This window comes from Vulpes vulpes, chromosome 2, assembly GCF_048418805.1.
Source record: "Vulpes vulpes isolate BD-2025 chromosome 2, VulVul3, whole genome shotgun sequence".
Classification (NCBI taxonomy): domain Eukaryota; kingdom Metazoa; phylum Chordata; class Mammalia; order Carnivora; family Canidae; genus Vulpes; species Vulpes vulpes.
The window spans coordinates 57,495,101-57,518,190 of NC_132781.1; the positions used below are offsets into that span (position 1 = coordinate 57,495,101).

Genomic DNA, 23,090 nt, shown 5'->3' on the forward strand with positions numbered 1-23,090 from the left:
TAAAGCAGCATTGACTGATCCACAGTCATAATGGAAAATTTTGTTGCATTCCTATCAAAAACTGGTTGATAAAGCAGACAAAAAAATAGTAAGGATGAGAAAGATTTAAATAATTTAGCAATTCTGAACCCCCAAAACAGATTATCTCTTACTAGTACTAGTTTGTAAGCCTATGAAATTGAATGCATCTTACTAAGATTTATATTCTTTTTTTTTTTAAGTTTTATTTATTTATTCATGAGAGATACAGAGAGAGGCAGAGACAGGTAGAGGGAGAAGCAGGCTCCCGGCAGGGAGCCCGCTATGGGACTTGATTCCAGAACTCCGGCATCACACCCTGAGCCAAAGGCAGATGCTCAGCCATTGAGCCATCCAGGAGTCCCAAGATTTATATTCCTGAGGTATCTAACACATTCACATTTTTTAGTAGTTGCTTTATTAGTATATTTTGAATGAAAGAATTACATTGAATCTGAATAAACCATTGGTCCTTTGAAATTTTTTACAATTATTATGTGACAGTGGATTTCTCAGTTTTGTTTGGTATAAGACAATCTATAAAATAAATCCCTGGAAGCTCTTCCTGTCAGACAGTGCAGTACAAGGTATTTTCTTTCTAGCTCATTTGTACTTAAGTGTTGGAATGGATCCTTATTTGATCTTTTCCAGTGGGTTAGCCCTATGAAGATATCTTCATTCACAGGGGCCAAATTGCTAGATGGATGGTTGTAGTCTGATTGTTAAGAAAACCATTTATTTAGGAATATTGTTCTTTTGTCTCTGTGCCTTGAAAACTGTCACTGGTAGTAGTAGACTTTGGCACCAGGGAAGGAATGAAGAATTTGGCATTTGGCTAGAATTTTTGGCTTCCTTTACTCTTATACCTGTTAACTCTTGAGCAAGATAGAATGTGGTACTTAAGTTAATTCCCTGCTTATTTTGAGACAGTGATTTTAGGAAAAACATTTGTTAGAAATGAACTGAAATCATTTCAATCTCTAGATAGTTGAATTTTTAAACTTAGACTTTGTTATGTAGATTGATGTTTATTGAATTTTCATCATAAAATATGGCCTGTATGGGGATCCCTGGGTGGCGCAGCAGTTTAGCGCCTGCCTTTGGCCCAGGGTGCGATCCTGGAGACCCGGGATTGAATCCCACATCGGGCTCCCGGTGCATGGAGCCTGCTTCTCCCTCTGCCTGTGTCTCTGCCTCTCTCTCTCTCTGTGACTATCATAAATAAATAAATTAAAAATTAAAAAAATATATGGCCTATAAAATTTCTGCCTAGAGATTTATTTATATTTTGGGGACTTACTATACAATGGATTTTTATAAATATTTTGTGGATTCTGGAAAAATATTCTCTATAGGTTATAGAATTAAGTATATTCTTACTAAAGCAGTATGTTTAATTACTACTGTGTTCTTATATTTTTGTCTATTTGGTCTATGGATGGATTAAGAGACATGGATTAATGTTTCCATTTTCTTGTTCCTGTCAGTTTCTTCTGAGATTTCAACGGTTTCCACTTTACATGTTTCAGCACACAAACATGTTCATGTATTTCATATCTTACTGTGAGTTGTACTTTTTTCAGTATGAAGCAACCTGTTTATGTATTGTGTCCTGCCTTTTTCTTTGCTTTATTTCATTAATATGAGCTTTTCTACCCCTGTTCTTTCCATTTGTCTGACCCATCTTTGTGTTCAGCCAATACCTTTGCCTTAAAAAATATATATGTTGAATAATTTTGTGAGGTTTTTCTTTTTTGACTCTAAATCACTCTTTTAAAAGAAAAAAAAAGATTTTTACGTAATGTCTATACCCAATGTGGGGCTTCAACTCACAACCTTGAGATCAAGAGTCTCATGCTCCACTGACTCAACCAGCCAGGCTCACCTAAATCACTTTTTATAGGGAAGTTTATCTTACTAACATTTATCATCACCATTGATGTGTTAGTTTCATGTTAGTCAACTTGTGTTTAAGCTTCATGTTTTATGCGTCTTTGTTGTTTTTTCTGTTTTGATTTATTTAAAATTCTGAAGTCAGTTACTTATTAGATTTTTAAAACATTTTTTTAAATAGGCTTTATTTTTTAAATTTTATTTTTAATTTTTTGTAAATAGGCTTTATTTTTAAAGCAGTTTTAGATTTATAGAAAAACCGGGGATCCCTGGATGGTGCAGCGGTTTGGCGCCTGCCTTTGGCCCAGGGCGCGATCCTAGAGACCCGGGATCGAATCCCACATTGGGCTCCTGGTGCATGGAGCCTGCTTCTCCCTCTGCCTGTGTCTCTGCCTCTCTCTCTCTCTCTGTGACTATCATAAAATTAAAAAAAAAAAATCTTTAAAAAAAAAAAAAAAAGAAAAACCACACAGAAAACTCAGAATTGCTACACATCTCCTTCCTGACACTTGTTTTCCCCTATTATTAACACCTTGCATCAGTGTGGTATATTACAATTGATGAACCAATATTGATACATTATTATTAACTAAAGTTCATAATTTACATTAGGGTACAGTCCTTGTATTGTACAATTCTCTCTTTTTTTTAAGTTTATTTATTCTTTTAGTAATCTCTACACCCAGTATGGGACTCAGATTCATGACCCTGAAATCAAGAGTTGTATGCTCTTCTAACTAGCCAGCCAGGCACCTCTGTATCGTACATTTCTTTCTTTCTTTTTTATTTTTTTAGGTTTTATTTATTTATTCATGAGAGATAGAGATAGGCAGAGGGAGAAGCAGGCTCCATGCAGGAAGCCCAATGTGGGACTCAGTCCCGGGACTCCACGATCATGCCCTGAGCCAAAGGCAGACACTTAACTGCTGAGCCACTCAGGCATCCCTGTATGGTACATTTCTAATTATTGCATCATAGAGAATTATTTCACCACACTAAAAATGCCCTGTGCTCCACTTTCATCCCTCGCTTCTCACCTTTGGCAACTGCTTATCTTTTAACTGTCTATAGTTCTGCATTTTCCAGAACGTCAGCTAGATGAAATCATACTATGAAAGACTTTTCAGACTGTCATCTTTCACTTAGCAATATGTATTTAAGGTTCCTTTATGTCTTTTCGTGGCTTGATAGTTCATTTCTTTATATAACTGAATACTGTTCCATGACATGAATGTACCACAGTTTGTTCTTCCATTCACCTACTGAAGAACAGCTTGTTTCCAATTTTCAGCAATTATTAGTAAATCTACTATAAATATTTATGGCAGGTTTTCATGTAGACAAAAGTTTTCAGTTCATTTTGCAAGTAACTTACAGGAGTGCAATTGCTGGATTGTATGATAAGCCTTGGTCTTCCAAAGTAGTTATACTGTTTTGTATTTCCATCATCAATGCATGAGAGTTCCTTTTGCTGCAAATCCTTTCCAGTATTTGGTTTTGTAAGTGCTTTGGAATTTAGCTATTTTAATAGGTATGCAGTGATATCTCATTTTTGCTTTAGTATGCAATTCCCTAACAAAGTGATAGTGAGCATCTTTTTATATGTTTATTTGACACCAATCTATATTCTTGGTGAGCTGTCCATGTCTTTGGCCAATTTATAATCAGGTTGCTTTCTTATTGATTTTTAAGAGTTTTTTGTATATTTTCAGATATTTATTTTATAAAGATTTTCTCCCAATCTGTGGCTTATCTTTTCATTTTCATAACAGCATCAACTCCAACTTAGCAGTTTTTTCTTTCATAAATTGTACCTGAAAAGTCATCACTGAACCCAACATTACCTAAATTCTATTGTATGTTATCGTCTAGAAGTTTTTTTTTGTGCTTTTTTTTTTTAAGATTTTATTTACTTATTCATGAGAGACACACAGAGAGCAGAGACACAGGCAGAGGGAGAAGCAGGCTCCCTGTGGGGAGCCCAATACAGGACTTGATCCCAGAACCACACCCTGAACTGAAGGCAGGTGCTCAACCACTGAGCCATACAGGAGTCCCTTTTCTAGAAGTTTTTTATGTCTTTTTGTGCTTTACAGTTAGGTCTGTGATTCATTTTGAGTTAATTTTTATTAAAAATTTTAATTAAATTAAAATTTGTTAAGTCTATGTCTGGATTTAATTTTTTTTTACATGTAAATACCTACTTGAAAAGATCATACTTTCTCCATTCCTTTTTTTTTTTTTTTTTTTTTGCTGCTTTTCTCCCAAAGCCTTTGTCCCTTTGTCAAATATCAGTTGACTATCAGTGGATCTATTTATGACATATAAAATTTTTTTAAACATTCCTTTTTAATCTGCATTTCATCATATTCAAGAGTGAAATAATATTTTTTGAGTAACACTCATTTGTGAAGGAGAGAAAAATAAAATTCAGTGAGGTTTTATCCTGTCAAGAATTTGAGGTAGGAGGTATATACCTAATCTTTACAGGCACCCTCATTTACCATAGATAACTTAAGCGATTCTTCAAGGGTAATTTCGACTAGTCCCAATTTTTGTGCAAATTTTAGTCATATATTATGACTCTGTTGTACACTAGAATGGCTATTCCTTGTCTTCTTCTTTTCATTTGTCCCTTAAACATTCAACATATTTCACTGACCTCTTGTTTACTATTGTTCTTTATCAGGCTACTGATGGGTGAGCTGCTAAAAGCTTAAAAGAGTTTTGCTGTAGTCTAGAAAGCTGTAGTAGTATACTTTTGAGATTATTGCATTGCTCAATGAGTGGCAGTTTCTGGCAATAGAGCAGTGCTCTCCAAAAGAAATATGATGCAACCACTTCATACCTGTCAGAATGGCTGTCATCAGAAAGACAAGATACAACAAGTGTTGGCGAGGATATGGAGAAAAGGGAACCTTTGTGTACTGTTGGTAGGAATGTAACTAGGTACAACCACAATGGAAAGCAATATGGAGGTTCCTCAAAAAATTAAAAAAGGAACTACCGTATGATCTAGCAATCCCACTTCTGGGTATATATCCAAAGGAAAAGAAAACAGGATCTTGAGAAGGTATCTACACTCCCATGTTCATTATAGCATTTTTTATAGTAGTCATGATACGGAAACAACCTAAGTGTCTATTGAAAAAATAAAGAAGGGACACCTGGGTGGCTCAGCGGTTTAGAGCCTGCTTTCGGCCCGGGGTGTGATCCTGAGTCCCGGGATCGAGTCCCATGTTGGGCTCCCTGCATGGAGCCTGTTTCTTCCTCTGCCTATGTCTCTGCCTCTCTCTCTCTTTCTGTGCCTCTCATGAATAAATAAAATCTTAAAAAAAAAAAGATAAAGAAGATGTGGAATATGTATACACATACATACATACACAAACACACACAATGGAATATTATTCAGCTGTGAGAAAGAAGGAAATCCTGCCATTTGCAACAACATGGATTGACCTTGAGAGCATTATACTAAGTGAGATAAGTACATAATATCACTTATACGTGCACTCTAAAACCAAATTTGCAGAAACAGATTAGAATGGTGATTACTATGGACTGGGGGATAGGGTAAATGGGGAGATATTGGTTAAAGAGTACATGGGATGCCTGGGTGGCGCAGCGGTTTGGCGCCTGCCTTTGGCCCAGGGCGCGATCCTGGAGACCCGGGATCGAATCCCACATTGGGCTCCCGGTGCATGGAGCCTGCTTCTCTGCCTCTCTGCCTGTGTCTCTGCCTCTCTCTCTCTCTCTGTGACTATCATAAATAAATAAAAATTAAAAAAAAAAGAGTACAAACTTTCAGTTAGAAAATGAATACATTTTGGGGGCACCTGCCTCAGTCGGTAAAGTGCCTGACTCTGGATTTCCCCTGCCTCTTCTTAGAGTATAGCATAGTGGTTAAGAGTGGGATCCAAAGCAATAGTCTTGGTTTGAATTCTGGCATTAACACTTATCAATGTGATCTTGGATGAATTGATTTAATCCCACGTACTGTAGTTATCTTGCCTGTAAAATGAGGATGGAAGCTTTGTAAAGAGGTAGGTATGAAAATAAGATGAGAAAATACATGACAAGTGTCCAGTGTTTATTTCTGTTCAATACAACAACTACAGCCGGCTGCTAGTACAACCAATACTGATAGTAGTTCAGCAACAGAAATATAACTTAGCCCTTTCTTAATGATTTAGAGAATTGTACTGTGCTATGATACACTAGTACCCTTGTGGGCTTATATAAGTATATAAGAATATTTGACCTTACATTGTTTTCTGACAACTTTGCAGTTTGAATTCTTTATACTTCCCTATTTTTGCTATCTACATAACCACCTCTGTCTGCTCTCCTCCCATTTCTGGTTTGCTGCTTCTAATTTATATTCCTTAGAGTCATCATTGAGAACCACTTACCTAAATAATACGGCCTTAGAGGCCCTTCCCATTCTGACCTCAGCTGTGCTCCTATGCATCCATTCTTTAACTGGCAACTTCTTGACACAGATACCATGTCTGCTTTTGCTGTTTCCTTAGTCAGAAATGCCTTTCTCACTCTTCTCTTGATATCCAGCTTAATCTTAAAGGCTTCATTTTTTTGTTATTCCTTCATTCAGCAAAAATTTATGGAGTTCCAGGCCCTAAGTATTGAGGATAAAATGGAGAATAAGAGAAATGTGATTGCTGCTCAAAAAATTTACAGTTTGATGGGGAAGAAGAAATTATCAAATGTAAGAGCACTTTGTAACTGGCTCATTTCACTTATCATTTGTATTCATTCATGCATTCAGTAAATATTTATTGAGTGTGTGTTATATACCACATATTTTGCTGGATATACAATGGTAAGTAGAGCCACACACGGTCTTTCTTTCATGAATTCCACAATCTAGTGAGAGAAATGGACAATAATTCAAAAAAAAACAAATAATTAAGCTAAGTAATGTTGGCATAAAAATGGAGTTAAGTAATGTGAAGGACAGAAATGCCATTTATGAGAGCCTAGCCTTGGGAGTCAAAGAGAAATTCCCTGAGAAGGGTACCTGAGTGATTCCGTCAGTTAAGCCTCTGCCTTCAGCTCAGTTCATGATTCCAGGTTCCTGGGATCGAGCCCTGCATCAGGCTCCTTGCTTAGCAGGGAGCCTGCTTCTCCCCCTCTCCCTCTGCCTGCAACTCACCCTGCTTGTGCTCTCTCTCTCTCTGCCAAATAAATAAATAAAATCTGAAAGAAAGAAAGAAAGAAAGAAAGAAGAGAAGAGAGAAGAGAAGCAAACTGAAGCAAAGCGAAACTCCCTGAGAAAGTGATACCAGAGATATTGGCAAGTGGAGGTTCCTGACAGATGGAACCGCATGACAGTGACACTTCAGTGGGAGGAAACATGTTGTGGTCAGGGAACTAATTAAGACCAGTGTGAAGAACTAATTACTCCAGTATGGCTGGAATAAAAAGTTGGGAAGAGAAAATAGAGTGAGGTGAGACTGAGGTGGGCAGGGGCCACATGGAGATTGAAAGAAGAAGACAGAGTCTCGAACTATTTAAAAGGTAAAATTCACGGGACTTAGGGATCAATTAGATAGGAGAAGTGTGGGAGAGGAGAGATACCAAAGGTGACGCCTTAGGTGTTTTGTTTTGGTGTGTGAAGGGGAGTGGGAGAGGCAGCCCAAGTTTTATCTTCTATTAATTTGAGATGTCTTTGCTATATCTAAGAGAAGTTTTCAAGGAGTCATTTCTTAAAATTTATTTTTATTTTAATTCAGTATAGTTAACATATAGTATTATATTAGTTTCAGGTATACAACAAAGTGATTCAACAATTGCATACATTACTCAGTGTTCATTACAGTAAGTGTACTCTTACTCCTTAATCCTCTTCACCTAGTTCACCCATCTCCCTACCCACCTCCTCTTTGGTAACCATCAGTTTGTTCTCTACAGTTAACAGTCTGGTTTTTTTTTGGTTTGTCTCTTTTTTCTTTGTTCATTTCTTTTGTTCCTTAAATTCCACATAATAAGTAAAATGATATGGTATTTGTCTTTCTCTGATTGGCTTATTTTGCTTAGCATAATACACAAACTCCATCCATGTTGTTGCGGATGGCAAGATTCTTTTTCCATGGCTATGGACACTTGGGCTGCTTCCATAATTTGGAAGCTGCAACAAACATAAAGATTCATATATCTTTTTGAATTAGTGTTTTCATATTCTTTAAGTACCCAGTAGTAGAATTATGGATCACATGGTAATTCTGTTTTCAATTTTTTGAGGAATCTCCATACTGCTTTCCACAGTGGCTGCACCACTTTGCATTCCCACCAACAGTGTATGAGGGGTTCCTTTTTCTCCACATCCTCACCAACACTTGTTTCTTGTGGTTTTTATTTTAGCCATTCTGACAGGTGTGAAGTGATATCTCATTGTGGTTTTGATTTGCATTTTCCTGATAATGGGTGCTTTTAAGCATCTTTTCGTATGCCTGTGGCCATCTGGATGTCTCCTTTGGAGAAATGTCTGTTCATGTCTTCCAATTATTTTTTAAATTAAAAATTTTTAAATTTACTTATTTTGAGTAATCTCTATACCCAACATGGGGCTTGAACTCACTACCTGGAGACCAAATAGTCATTTATACTTGCATGTTTGGAGTTTAGAACACAGAGCTATGAGCTAGAAATGTGAATTTAGGAGTTATCTGCATAGAGAGATTAATTGAAGTCTCCAGTATGCATGAGTGAAAAGAGATAAGGGCCTTAAAACTAGACATTGAAAAACTATGTAGATGATGATGCTGAAATGGATTGTCCTCAAGAAGAAATAGGTTCAAGCTGTGGTAAATAGAGTTTGGTTTTGTATGTAATGAAACCTGAGATGACTTGAGAGATGTCCATGTGGTGATGAAGTCTTACAAGCAGTAGGATAGATATAAGTTTGGAGGCTGGACCATGTCTGTTTTGTTGTTTTGTTTTCCCCAGTCCATAACACAAGGCTTAACACATAGCAAATACTCAATACATAATTTGTGGAATGGATGAAAGAACGTAGGAACATTTAGATTCAAAGATCTGGACTGAAGTTCTCCACCCTTGTCTTTGTCAGGGAAGCCCTTCTCCAGGTGTCTGCTTAGACAAGCTTCTGACTAGAGATATACCATTATTCATTAAAAATCACTGAGTTAAATGGTCTCAACCTGACAAAATGTTTATTGAAGTGATAGGTGTAGATTTGGGGATACTGTTTACAAATTTCATTGAGCTGGACAGAAAGATGGCTCATTATCAATATTTCCCAAGTACCAGAGTCCCCATACTTACTAGGTAATGAATGGGTAGATATGTACATATTGGAGTGCCTGCTGTGTGTCATGACCCATGCTAAGCATTTTTTAAAAGATTTTATTTATTTATTCATGAGAGACACACAGAGAGAGACAGAGACATAGGCAAAGGGAGAAGCAGGTTCCCTGTGAAGAGCCTGATGTGGGGCTCGAACCCAGGACCCCAGGATCACACCCTGAGCCGAAGGCAGACAGTCCACCACTGAGCCACCCAGGCGTCTCCCCATTCTAAGCATTTTATGTATATTATCTCATTCCTTATAATACCTCTATAACTCATAGATAACAATGGAAAAATTAAGAATCAGAACTTAAGTTACTGCCCAAGATGATATATATTAATAAGTAGCAGAATCAGGATTTTTTTTTTCAGAATCAGGATTTGAACCCAGGTTTCACTGCATTTCCCTTGCTCTTGACTACCATGCTATACAAAGAAATGAATTACTTTTCCTGGTGATAGCACCCAGAGACATTATAGCTATTTGAGATGTTCCTCCTTCCTTCCCTCCCTCCATCCATCTTTTTATTATGATCATTCATTAGATAAGCATTTACATGTTGTCTGTACCATCCCAGGTACAATACTAGGGCACTAGGGATGTAATCATTTATAAAATAAAGTTTATGGCTTCAAGATTCAGGCTGGTGGGTAAGACAGACACTGAAATACACAAGTTTAGTTCTGTTGTCATTGAGACTTGCTACGGTAATAGACATATAGAATGCTGCAAGGACATTGAAAAGGATTTTTTTTTTTTTCCTAATTCTGCCGGAAGATGGAGTGTTGGGTTGAGTAGGAGTGGGAGGAATGGCAGAGAAGTCTTCCCAGTAGAATGGATACTTGAGCTAAATCTCAAGAGAAGACCAGACAGCCTAAGGAATATGGAACCTCTGGGCTGAGAGGTCTGCATGAATAGTAACAGGAGGTGGCAAATGACATGATTAGGATACTGCAGGCAGCTGGTATGAATGGAGCCTAAGCTGTATGTTCTGGAATGACAGAAGACTGAGTTGAAAAACAGGGCAAATATAATGGAAGGCTTTATAGGAGCCAGGTACTTTTAACGGGCTTTTTGTTTTTATTTTAAAGGTTGCAAAAGATTTTAAGTAGGGGAATGACAGTATCATATTGTGTTTCAGAAATTTCCCATTGAATATTTTCAGGGTCAGTTTGTGATAGAGTTAACAAATTTCTGAAACTTAAAATTTTGCTAAGTGAATTTGTTTTAAAAATATTTTAATTCAGAATGATATGAAAGAGGACATCTCAGAAATGCCAGAATGATAGAATTAGCAACAAGGATGTTAACAATAGCTACTATAAACATGCTTCATATATTCGAGAAGTTAGAGAGAAATATGAATATGATGAAGAACGAAGTAGAGGATATTTTTAAAACCCAAATGGAACTTCTAGAGATGAAAAGTATAGTAGCTGAAATGAAAACTATACTACATGAGTTTAAGAGCAGATTAGACACTGTAAAAGAAAACATCAGTAAACTTGAAGACATAGCAATAGGAGCTATCCAAAAAGGAGCTCAAAATAATATGAAGGTCATGCATCTATTTGGAAATTAGTGAGCATTTTCTCTTTAGAACTTCTTTACCAGAAAATTTGGACTTACTATTCCTGCATGATGTGACTGTAGCTGTGGCTGGACAAACCATATAAGATTACTTATCAATTTTTACTCTATGGGATTTTTATTTTGGAGAAGAGGAAATCTTGACAGTCTTAAAAGTCTTTTCTCTGATTTGAAGAAATGAACTTCTGAACTGCAATCCTCAAGGGCCTTTCTTTCTCTTGATAATATCTGACACACTCTTTATATTGATTATGTCATCAAAATAAATAGCAAAGCCCAAGTAATAAGAATTCTGCAGTTCTGGACCCTGCAGAATCATGTGCTCTTTTTATTTTTCATTAAAGAAAAGCATTCATCTGTATGTTAATTTTATTTAAGTACATTTTGAGTGTTTTGAAGATAAAGTGAAATTTTATAAGTATGTAAATTGAACATGTCAGATCATATTTGGGAGAAATATAGGATGTTTCCTAGGATGATCCTGAATTTTCATATTCAAATTAAATACCATGTGGGACGCCTGGGTGGCTCAGAGGTTGAGCATCTGCCTTTGGCTCAGGGTGTGATCCCGGGATTGAGTCCTGCATAGGGCTCCTTATGTGGAGCCTGCTTCTCCCTCTGCCTGTGTCTCTGCCTCTCTCTCTCTCTCTCTCATGAATAAACAAATAAAATCTTAAAAAAAAAAAAACAAATTAAATACCTTGTATATATGGACTATAGGTTTCTGTCTCTTCTTGAAAGCCAGACTGGCCTTTGAACAAAAATTGAATATTGATCAACAATTCAGTGAAATAAATTTATTTGACTTATTTGATGAAACATGAGTAAGTGAAATTCAGTTAATTGTACCCATTAACACTTTGGGGAGATATAGATATATGTGTTATATGTGTTTATTTATTTATACATACACTTATTTATTTATATAAATAAAAAATCTCCAGAGATACTTTAATGAGTATGTTTAGTGACTCTGTGTGTGTCTTTGTGTGTAATCTCTATCCATCCTTCAGAAGAATCTCTTTTTGGACAGCAGGGTCCATTTTGTATCCATTTGTTGTTCTAACTTCCAATCTTCTCCCAAATGTAATTGTCTGTGGAAGGGACGTCTTTTTCCATATCTACCCAATTCTAAAATTAAACCTCTTTTTGTGGATCCTATTATCCTATACCTATTTCTATTAGTCTTTTTTCTTTTAGGAGCAACTCTTTTTTAAGAAAAAATATTTTAAAGATTTTATTTATTTATTCATGAGAGACACAGAAAGAGAGAGGCAGAGACGTAGGAAGAGGCAGAAGCAGGCTCCACGCAGAGAGCCCAATACGGGACTTGATCCCTGGACTCCAGGCAGGTGCTAAACTGCTTAGCCACTCTGGGATCCACTTTTTAAAAAAATTTTAATTCCAATATAATTAATATTCAATGTTTTATTAAACCAAGGAAAATGAAAACATTACTTTGGGGAGATATATGCACCCCTGTTTTTATTGCAACATTATTTACAGTAACCAAGATACAGAAACAACCCAAGTGTCCTTTAATAGATAAATGGGTAAAGAAGATATGATATGTGTGTGTTTGTGTATACAGAAACAATGGAAAATTACTCAGCCATAAAGAAAAAGGGAATCTCACCAGTTGCAACAACATGGATAGATCTAGAGGATATAACTAAGTGAAATAAGTCAGAGAAAGACAAATACCATATGATCTGACTCATATGTGGAATTTAAGAAATGAAACAATTGAACAAAGACTCTTAAATATAGAGAACAAGCTGGCAGTTGTTTATTAGTCTTTTATCATTCCTCATTCTCTCTGATAGTGACTCGCAAACAAGACTTTAGTGTTCCCTATCTCATGCTGTCTACCACACTTCTGTTAGATAATTCTGCTTCTGTGCAATGAGAAGCTTAAGAGTGGTAGAAGAGGGGCGCCTGGGTAGCTCAGCAGTTGGGCATCTGCCTTTAGCTTAGGCATGATCCCAGAGTCCTGGGATCAAGTCCCGTATCGGGCCCCCTGCATGGAGCCTGCTTCTCTCTCTGCCTGTGTCTGCCTCTCTCTCTCTGTGTATCTCTCATGAATAAATAAATAAAATCTTTAAAAAAAAAAGAGAGAGTGATAGAAGAAATTTTGACAAAATTAGAATCCTTCATGACAGATACTGTGCAATTAACTAAGTCATTTAATCCTTACAAGATCCTTATGCAGCAGATATATACATATATGGTTATTTTCTCCATAATTCCAGGACTTAATAGAGAAAATGACCACTATAGAATCAGGGGATGTGGATGAGGCAGGCAGTGCTGAGAGTTCCAAGACAGGTGATTCTACAGTGGAGTGAGAGATTTCCCCACCTTCTTTGTACTGTTCGGTATTTCTAAATTGTTCCATGTTTCTCATAAGCCTGTGTTACCCTTATCAAAAAATAAGTTAAATATCTTATAAAGGAAAAAGGAAAATGAAAGTTACACTTAGTTGTTATGGTACATCTGGAAAGTACAGGGGAAAAGTTAAATTGCTTAAATGTAAACACAATTTTTGTAAACTTTCCTCTAGTCTTTTTTTATGCATGTAAACATTTTTGCACAGTCATAATTATTTCTCAGGGTTTTTTCCCCCCATGAAAAAGTGAGGTGTGGGCACCTGGGTGGTTCAGTCAGTTAAGCATCCAACTCTGATTTCAGCTCAGATCGTGATCTCAGGGTTGTTAAGATCAAGCCCCTTTGTTGGGCTCTGCACTAGGCGTGTAGCCTGCTTAACATTCTCTCTCTTTCCCTCTCCCTCTTTCCTCCTCACCCCTTAAAAAAAGAAATAAAAGGGATCCCTGGGTGGCGCAGCAGTTTAGTGCCTGCCTTTGGCCCAGGGCGTGATCCTAGAAACCCGGTATCGAATCCCATGTCGGGCTCCCAGTGCATGGAGCCTGCTTCTCCCTCTGCCTGTGTCTCTGCCTCTCTCTCTCTCTCTCTCTCTCTCTCTCTCTCTGTGACTATAATAAATAAATAAAAATTAAAAAAAAAAGAAAGAAAAAAAGTAAGATGCCAGTACTCCTATCTTGATGAACTGTAAAAATGCCTCTTTCATCCTCACCTCTATCTGGGCCTTCTCCTCTTGTGTTGAATTGTAATCTCTGACATATGTGCACTGCCTAGAAAGCCCCATTTGGTTAACAGATATCAATGTGACAAGCAAGAAAAAGAAAAAGAAAAGCTTATTACTTCTCCTCTTCTAGTTAGCACATACATCATTAATGTGTATGCTATGTTTTTTTATGTTTCTTTCGTGGGTAGAATGATTCAATCTACACATTCATATATTCATTCAACAAATATTTGTTAAGTACCTTCTAGGTGCCAGCCATTTTACTCTTCAGTGAGGATGCAGAGACAATAGAAGAATCCTTGCTTTTTAGGAGAACATAGAACCATAAATTTATAAAAATGTGATCAATATTGTGGAAATATTAATCAAGTTCTGAAAGACCACAGAGGAGAATCGCTTGGATTCTCTCTTTTAGAGATCCAAGTGATTCTCCTAGAGAAGTCGGAAAACTTTTTATAAATAAGAAAATAAAGATGCTCAGAGAGATTTAGTCACACAGCTGGTTAGTGGTTGAATTAGCATTAAAACCAGATCTGACTGCAAAACTGCTCTTTATTCTACCAAACTAGGCTACAAGGAGGAGGCACCCCTGTTTTCATTGTTTTATAAGTTCCAGATGTCTATATTTGGGGGATTCTTGAATCATAGACCACAGATTCTCCCTTTCTCTCCCTATATTTCAAAATGCCACCAATTTCTGATTTGATCAAAGAGTAATGGAATGGAAGTAAGGAGACCTGAGTTCTTCTAGAACCAGCTTTGCCACTGTTTTAACTGGGTCATTATGGGCATCTTATTCCTCATTACTAGGCATCTCTTCTCTATCTGTAAAAGTGAGGAGGTTGAAATAAATCTTTCTAAGCTTTTACTTTTTTATAAGTAATATGTCATGATTTCCTCCTTCTTTTCAAAGTATGTGGCATTTCCATAGGAGCAGGGCTTCCTGAGAGTGTTGGCAAGTTTATACACACTATGGACTTGTCAGAGGGATAGGTGGGGGCAATGGCTGAGGGCTCTTAACTGCCTGGGTTTGAATCTCAGGTCTGTCACTTCCATGCTCTTTAATCTTGAGCAAACCACTTAACTTTGTTGAGCCTCACTTTTCTAATTTGTAAAATAGAAATAATAATAAATAACTCAGAGAATTGGTGTGAAGATTCATTGAGCTTATGTATACCTATCTACTACTACTTTGCATGGTGTCTGGCACATAGCACTCAATGTGGCTGATGATACTAATGGCTATTGGTACTAGTACTAATTTGGATTCCTGAAGAGGTTTTAGAAGTTAAAATACCATTGTGACTACTTTTATTAATGATTCCTTTATAAAGACAGAAAGGAACCAATATGTCCATGCATAGAATATGGAGTTTTAGCATTTTCCCCTCCGATATTCAATTAAGGGATCAGAAGCGTTGGAGCATTGCTTGCTGCTAAATTTTACTAATGACCTAGAGAAGACCTCCGTTAGTCTCTCTAATAAAGGGTGAATCATTCATTCCTTTCTTTGCTGTGTTCTCACTGCTCAGAGCAGGCTACAGCACAGGGTAAGCACTTTGCAAATGTTTTTTGAATGAATAAATGATTTCACATTTTGTTTTTAAAACCCAAGGAGAATAGTAGCACTTGGCAGTGAATCTTTTGGCCTTTGGGTCTTAGCCTGTGACATTTGTTGAGTTTGTTTTGAAGGGGATTTAGGGTCATCTCATGACAATCAAAGCAGAATTCTTCTGATACCAATGTTTGGCTTTCTGCTTTGATCAATAGGCTTATTATTTGCCCTTGAAACCTCTATGGTGCTGGGGAATCACAGACATTCCTCAGGATGATTTACACGGCAATAAATAATCTGTCCGTTGCTTGCTTCATCAGTGTCTGTCCTGTTCATAAAACCCTGGAGGCACAGTGGCCCCAAGGCTGGAGCACTGCTGACATGTTAACTCCAGAACATGTCGCTTAGCTTCATTGTTGTTTTGTTGCACTAATATGCATCCACAACGGGTCTTTAAGGATTGATGTAACTGTAGAAGTTATTTTCCATCTGACTTTATTATAGGTACCATAATTATTTTTTTTACTTCTGTTATATGGTAGGGTTTGCATCTATCATCTTCTCTAATCTTCACAACTACTTCTGAGTTAGGTGATTGTACTCTTTTTATAGAAGTGGAAACTCAAACTCAAGGTGAAGCTTATTTTCTGACATCACATGGCCCATGAGTGCTGGAGCTTAGATATTTAACACAGATCTTTCTGGACACAAAGCTCTTAGCTGCCATACCATGACATTCTTTTTATCTAAAGGACTTTCTTCTGCTGCTATAAGTGTTTGATGTTTAAGTTAGCAACCTCTTGCAAAGATCCATAAGTTTCCCATATCATTCAGAGATGAATTTTAAATTTCTTAACAGTGTTGCAAATACATGAAATTTATAGTGACAAACATGGCCAGATTACTTTCTTGTTATCCATCCATTTAGCAAATTTACAGTTCCCATTAATTTTAATCTGTCCTTATTACCAGTTTTATATAATAAATATCTCTTAGTCATGACAGACTGAGTATAGATCACCTGAAGTAGGCTCTCTCTCAATAAGCAGAGTTGCAGCTAAAGATTTGTGAATTAATTGGGAAAATTGCAAATCAGGTAGTCAGTGAAATAATTCATTGTCACATCCAATCAATAAACTTTGTAAATCAACTCATTTAATTCAAAAAATGATCTATATAGATCAAGCAACCAATTAAACAATTAGCATACACTTTGTAATTAATTAATTTAAGCATCAATCATATAATTAAAACTCCAAATTTAAGCTGCACAATTTAGAACCCTACTGCCTTGTGAACTGTTAGGTTCATGTCTCTAAATGCTAGCAGATTAGCAGTTTCACAATTCAGCTTTGGAGCAGGGTATCTTAAAGTGTTCTTAATTGACTTTTAAGTTTCTAATTGTCTTTATGATGGTATAAAGACACTTCTCAGCAAATCGGTTTTTAACTTCCCCAAAGAAACGGAAGGAAGTGTGTGTTGGCTCTAAAATGGGCAAAGGCTGGAATCTGGGAGTGCAAAGTGGATATTTTAGGGATGTGAGGAATGTCCAGAAGTAGTTGAAGGGCCAGTTATTTTGCATCAGGATAAATCAGGCATTTGCTTTTATTCTGTTAAGTATCCTTGGTGTTTGCAATCAGATGTTGTCATATGAATCTGATACTCTTCACAGAAAGGAGTATAGATTGTCTTTGTTACCTTGAGTACTTCTGACCTGGAACAGGTATTTTCTTAATCCTGACCATAAGTCCAAGGCCTCTGATTCCTTTCCCACAGCAATGGTTTTTTTTGTGTCTCTTTCATGATATTTTATTTTATTTATACTTATATTTAGCTAGCATAGTACTCACTTTTTCCCCCTGCTATATTGTAAGCTTCCTTGAGGGCTGATACTAAATATCATCTTTGACTTAAGGGGTTGAGTTCTGCATCTTATTTATGACAGGTACTCAGTAAATGTTTGTTGAAAGAATAGAGCACTGGAAAGGCCCTCGTTTCATATTGCTTTTCTCCCCTTTTGTACTGCCATGTTTTTTCTTTATCAAATGAAATAGGATTTGGGGGAATCTAACTATATCACCAGGCTTTTGGGTAAAAGAACAGCAATGTCCCAGTTTGCTTGCTGGATACCATAGCCTCTGGTCTCCTTGTCCCTCCTTCATCTTGGTATTCACTCACCTTTTTGGTTTTCCTTTCAGTGACAATGTCAGTGCCTACTGCCTGCATATTGCTGAGGATGATGGGGAGGTTGACACAGACTTTCCCCCACTGGATTCCAATGAGCCCATTCATAAGTTTGGCTTCAGTACTTTGGCCCTGGTTGAAAAGTATTCATCTCCTGGTCTGACATCCAAAGAGTCACTCTTTGTTCGAATGTAAGTATTGGCGTTGTTACTGATCTCAGTATCTCACCTCTGCCTTCTAGAATTTTGGACTTGTTTTTGATTTTGTTCATCATATGAATGATATTGGGTATCTAGATGTCCATTTGTAGTGACTACTTCCAAGGAGATGTTGGGGACAGCATTTGCATTGTATTTCATGCTTCTGCACCTAGATTAAATGGAAACTGCTTTGCAGTAGCAAATTGCATGAGGTAAATCTCTGAACATAGTATCTGTGAACCAGGCCTCTGGACATATGAATGGGGTACTTTGGAGCTGGTGAAGTAAAAATTTTGGGTTTCCTTCTTTCTTTTCATGGACTCCAAACTATGTGAAAATGTGTATTGCAGCTACTTTTGTGACTTATTTATTTTCCCCTCCAACTTTATTCAAATCAAATATGACTTTTCCTCTTAGTTGCCTTCCCTTAGACTGATAAGGAATAAATTTTCCTGTGCCTTTGGCAGTCTGGTAAAGCCTATAAAAGCCCTTTCTAGAAAATGTGTTTGTAAATGCAGAAAATAAATTCCACGAGAATATGAAAGAATTATATTTAAATACTTCTGAAATTACTAAATGAGTTTGGATATAGTAATATGTGTAGCTTTATTAATACATTTATTTTTTTAATTTTATTTATTTATGAGAGACACAGAGAGAGAGGGGGGTGGGAGAGAGAGAGAGAGAGAGGAGGCAGGCAGAGACACAGACAGAGGGAGAAGCAGGCTCCATGCAGGGAGCCTGATGCGGGACTCAATCCCGGGACTCCAGGATCACGCCCTGGGCTGAATGCAGGCGCTAAACCACTGAGCCACCCAGGGATCCCCTATTAATACATTTAATACCAAGATCCAACAGCAGGCCTAACTCCTGAAGTCTCTTGCTTCAAAGTAGTGATGAGTATAAATGATATCTGAGAAATTTGCAACAACTGCAGTGTGCTGTGACATGCGTTTTTTTTCTGTTCATGACAGTCACCAGTACTGCTAATACTACTGTGATTTGTTGATTACATCAGTAATTCAAGGAAATGTTAAATATCAGTTAGAAGTTAATGAAAATAAAAATATAATTTTTGTTTAAGTCTCTAGAGCGAGTTTTACCCAGAGGTCCTGGTTGTTAAAGGAAAGCCTGTAGCATTTTCTAAAGCACAGCTTAAGCTCAACTAACTGGAACTGAGACTGTCCTCCTAGCCCTCTCTTGGGAACAATATTGATCCTTTTGGCACCCCCTGCTGTTAGTAACCGGCAAATTCACAATGTATCCTGTGGATACACAGGAGGGATTGCTTTAGAGGACTTTGTCTCTTCAAAACATATTGACTTTGTTTCACATTTTTGCTAAAAATAGGATTGTGTTACCTATGATATAGGAACAAAGAAAGAATACCTGGGTACTGGGGGAAAAGGGTGGCTGGCAGGAGGGGATGACTTCCAAATATTTGTACTTAGGGTTTTACCCTAGTTATGAAGTCTTGTTTGGTGTATGTAACAGTAAATATTTTCCATCTTTTTATGTTTTGGAGGTGCTAAAACAACACTGAAGAATACTGAAAGTAATTTAAAAGTTATACAATGATTCCTCCATCCTAATATAAGTACTCTCGTTTTCCTATCATCATTTCCACATATTATATATATTACAGTTTCAAGTCTACTATAAATATTGTATTATTTTTACTTAAAATTACAAATATTTGGTATCTGTTCGTAGTTCCTATGATGTACATTTATTATGTGCCAAGAATCCAGTCCGAGAGAACCCCTGTGCTCATGGAGCTTACTGTCTAGGAGGGAGACAATTATCAAATCATTAAAATGTAATGAGCAGTACACTGGAAAAGGTGGTACAAGCTGAAGTAGGAGCCTACCAATGGGATGTTTAGATGGTTTCCTTCCTTTGGTTTTAATAAGTGATTCTGTAGAAAAAGTCCTTATCTATATCCTTTTTATTTCTGCTGAATAACTTCCTTTAGACAATTTCCTGAGTAGGATTATTGGTCAGAGTAGAAACATTATTAGAATTTTACTTTGTATTGACATGTAGACTTCTGAAAGATGTTCCAATTTACAGTGCTACCATTAGAATTCATAAAAGTATCTTTTCAAAGTCTAACCATCAAAAGTATCATTAGAACTTTGTTTCTTTTTACCTTAAAAGATGTATACAGGGATACTTCAGCAGTTTCCACTTGCATTTTTGTTGTTTATTTATAAATGACTGGAAGAGTTGTTCTCATTAGTGCATAATTTTTACTACATAAATATTAACATATGACCATCACATTTTTTTGAACAAGTCCTTTTAAAAACCTGAGTTTTTAAATCAGTGATTTTCCATAGAGGGGGCTCGGGGGTAGGCAGGACATACCTTCCTGGAAGAAGCATCTGAAGACTACACAGGGTCTTCGTATGAACCTCAGCTTTTGGAGAATGGCGGAGGCGGGGAGGCAGAGAGTAGCAACAATTGCTTGGAACTTAATACTCTTACTTTCTTCCTAAATTACTACCACCATTGTACCCCCACTGCCAAACACACATACCCCAGTCAATCCTTTTTCTTATTTAAAGTTCAAGAGAGCTTATTCAACATGTCTAGAGTGTTTCTGAAAACACAAGGTAAAGTAAAATCTTTATATGTGAGCATTTAGAAAGAAAGTGTCACTAAATTTTCTGTTCTTTTTCTCATTTGTCTGGTGAAATAATACAGATTACTGACCATTTGCCCTATGTGTATTTTCTTGCTTCAGCAACCTTCCATTCACCTTGCTGGTCTATATTCTAGGTTAGAAAAGGCTATCCTACAAATGTAAGACAGAGCAGACCTTTAAGAGTCTCCAGGGATGTATCCAAAGTTTCAGAGAGTGAAATCCCAACAAAATAACCCCTAACAAGGGCCCCTTGTGTCTTTCTCCCAGGGGAGAATGGGCAGAGGGTGTCTGGGAAGACACTGAACCGAACGAGGAAGAGGGAGCTAGGTTTTGACAATATGAAGTGGATTAGTATTTTCTAATTGAAAGCTATGTATATGTTATTCCACTTAATCTGCAAATAGCCTGGTTTTTATTATGACCATTTTAGAGACGTGAAAACTGAAGCTGACAAGTATTGCTTTCAGGCCTGGATTCATCCCCATGCTGGACTGAAAAGTCCATGCTCTTGCAATACCATGCTGAGGGTTGGAATGGAGGTGGGGAATCTAGTGCTGGTCTCGTCATTCAAGTGAATCCCACTGTCTTAAGGCCAACATTCAGCTACTATATATTACAGTGTAGTAGGTAAAAGCATGGTGGTCTTTGAAGCCAGAATGCTTGGGTGCTAATGCTGACTTTCCCCTTACTAGTGTGTGTGTAATCTTCAATGAATTGCTTAACTTTTTTTGTTGCCCAGTCAAATGAGGGTAATAACAATAATACCTATCTCATAGAGCCATGGTAAGCACTGAATGAGTCGATACATGTAACACACTTAGAACAGTGCCTGACTTAGGTAAGCATTGTCTGAGTATTTATAGCAATTATTGTTGTTATGACTAGGAAACCCTTGAGGGCAAGAACTGTATTATTTATGTCCCACAGCACCCAGCATAGCTCCATTACTGTGATAGGTATGCTACAAATATTTCTCTTTTTTAAAATAATTTTTATTGAATCCATTTTCTTTTCAGGTATATATATATTTTTAAGATTTTATTTATTGGGATCCCTGGGTGGCGCAGCGGTTTGGCGCCTGCCTTTGGCCCAGGGCGCGATCCTGGAGACCCGGGATCGAATCCCACGTTGGGCTCCCGGTGCATGGAGCCTGCTTCTCCCTCTGCCTGTGTCTCTGCCTCTCTCTCTCACTGTGTGCCTATCATAAATAAATAAAATAAAATTTAAAAAAAATTAAAAAAAAAAAAAGATTTTATTTATTTACTCATGAGGGACACAGAGAGAGAGAGAGAGAGAGAGACAGGCAGAGAGAGAAGCAGGCTCCATGCAGGGAGCCCAACGTGGGACTTGATCCCAGGTCTCCAGGATCACGCCCCAGGCTGAAGGTGGCGTTAAACCACTGAGCCACTGGGGCTGCCCGCCACAAATATTTCTTGACTCAACTGAATAGATCTCTGCTGCTTCTTCATTTTTCTTCTTCCCCTCCTTTGTGTTTTGTAGCAGAGAGGGGCAGCATGTGGGTAGACATTGCCCAGCTGGACTGAAAAATTATTGAGATAGTTTTTGCTAAGTATGCACAGGGGTAGACATTGGAGATCTGTAGACTTCAAATCAGTCCTCTTATGGGAAAACATCCTTTAAGAGGTAGTAGCAAGACCATAAACTCCTTGAAGAGAGGGTACACACAGTCTTATTTAATCTCTATGTCCTTAGTAGCCAGCAGGGCTTCATAGAGAAGGAATGAATGAATCTTCAGGTGTCTGTGGGCTGCTAGGAGGGCCCCTGGCCAAGCTTTCTGTCCTGCCTCACTTCCTGGGCCCACCTAGCATCTTGCACAGGCCTATTCCTGCCTTTTGAATACCATGATGTTCCCAGCTTGCTTTCTGACTTGCAGAGGCCCTCACACCATCCACCCCACCCCTCACACCTTCCGTAGACCATCTTTCCCCACTCCAAGTGAGGCCACACAGACTTTGAGCTTCAGCTAATATGGGCTCAAGTTTCAGTTTCACTGGTGACTTGCTATATGACTGTAGCCTCAGCTTCATCTGTGAAATGAGGGAAATAATAACTACCTCATGGAATTGTCATGAGGAAATTTCTTAAATGTAAGTAATACACATACATCTTTTAAAGGAAAATTAATTCTCCTGAAGCCTCAGTGTTTGCCCAAATTTGTTTTATTATAATGTTGCTTAAATACACTTAAATGTAAAATTCTAGCTATAAATTCCATGTCTTTATGTAATCCAAACAAAATTATAAATTAAATACAAATAAAACTATAACATTAATAAAATACAAATTAACAACTGAAATGCAACAGATGATGTTTTGCTCAGATTAAATCACTGATGTTGGATTTAATGGGTGTTAAATGTTTTACTTGTCAACTTGAGTTTTTTGATTTTCATATGAAACATTGACTACCATATTAATATTTGCCCTTTTAAACACTGAGTGTATTTTTAACTACTAGTCCATTATTTTAATGAGCCAGTTGATTTATAGTGCATCCCTCCCCCCAATTTTAAATGTGCTTTACTGGAAAAGCAAAGAACATT

The 23,090-nt window shown here is 37.2% G+C and overlaps 1 protein-coding gene across 10 annotated transcripts in view; it reads left to right on the forward strand.

The window, feature by feature from the left end:
• The window catches only part of MAPKAP1 (MAPK associated protein 1), a 255,479-nt gene that overhangs the window by 123,027 nt on the left and 109,362 nt on the right, over positions 1-23,090 (forward strand). For all 10 annotated transcript variants that reach the window (XM_026009306.2, XM_072748606.1, XM_026009309.2 and 7 more), the window contains one exon: positions 17,691-17,867. In XM_026009306.2, the coding sequence (XP_025865091.1) occupies positions 17,691-17,867 (177 nt within the window). The remainder of the gene's footprint in view (positions 1-17,690; positions 17,868-23,090) is intronic.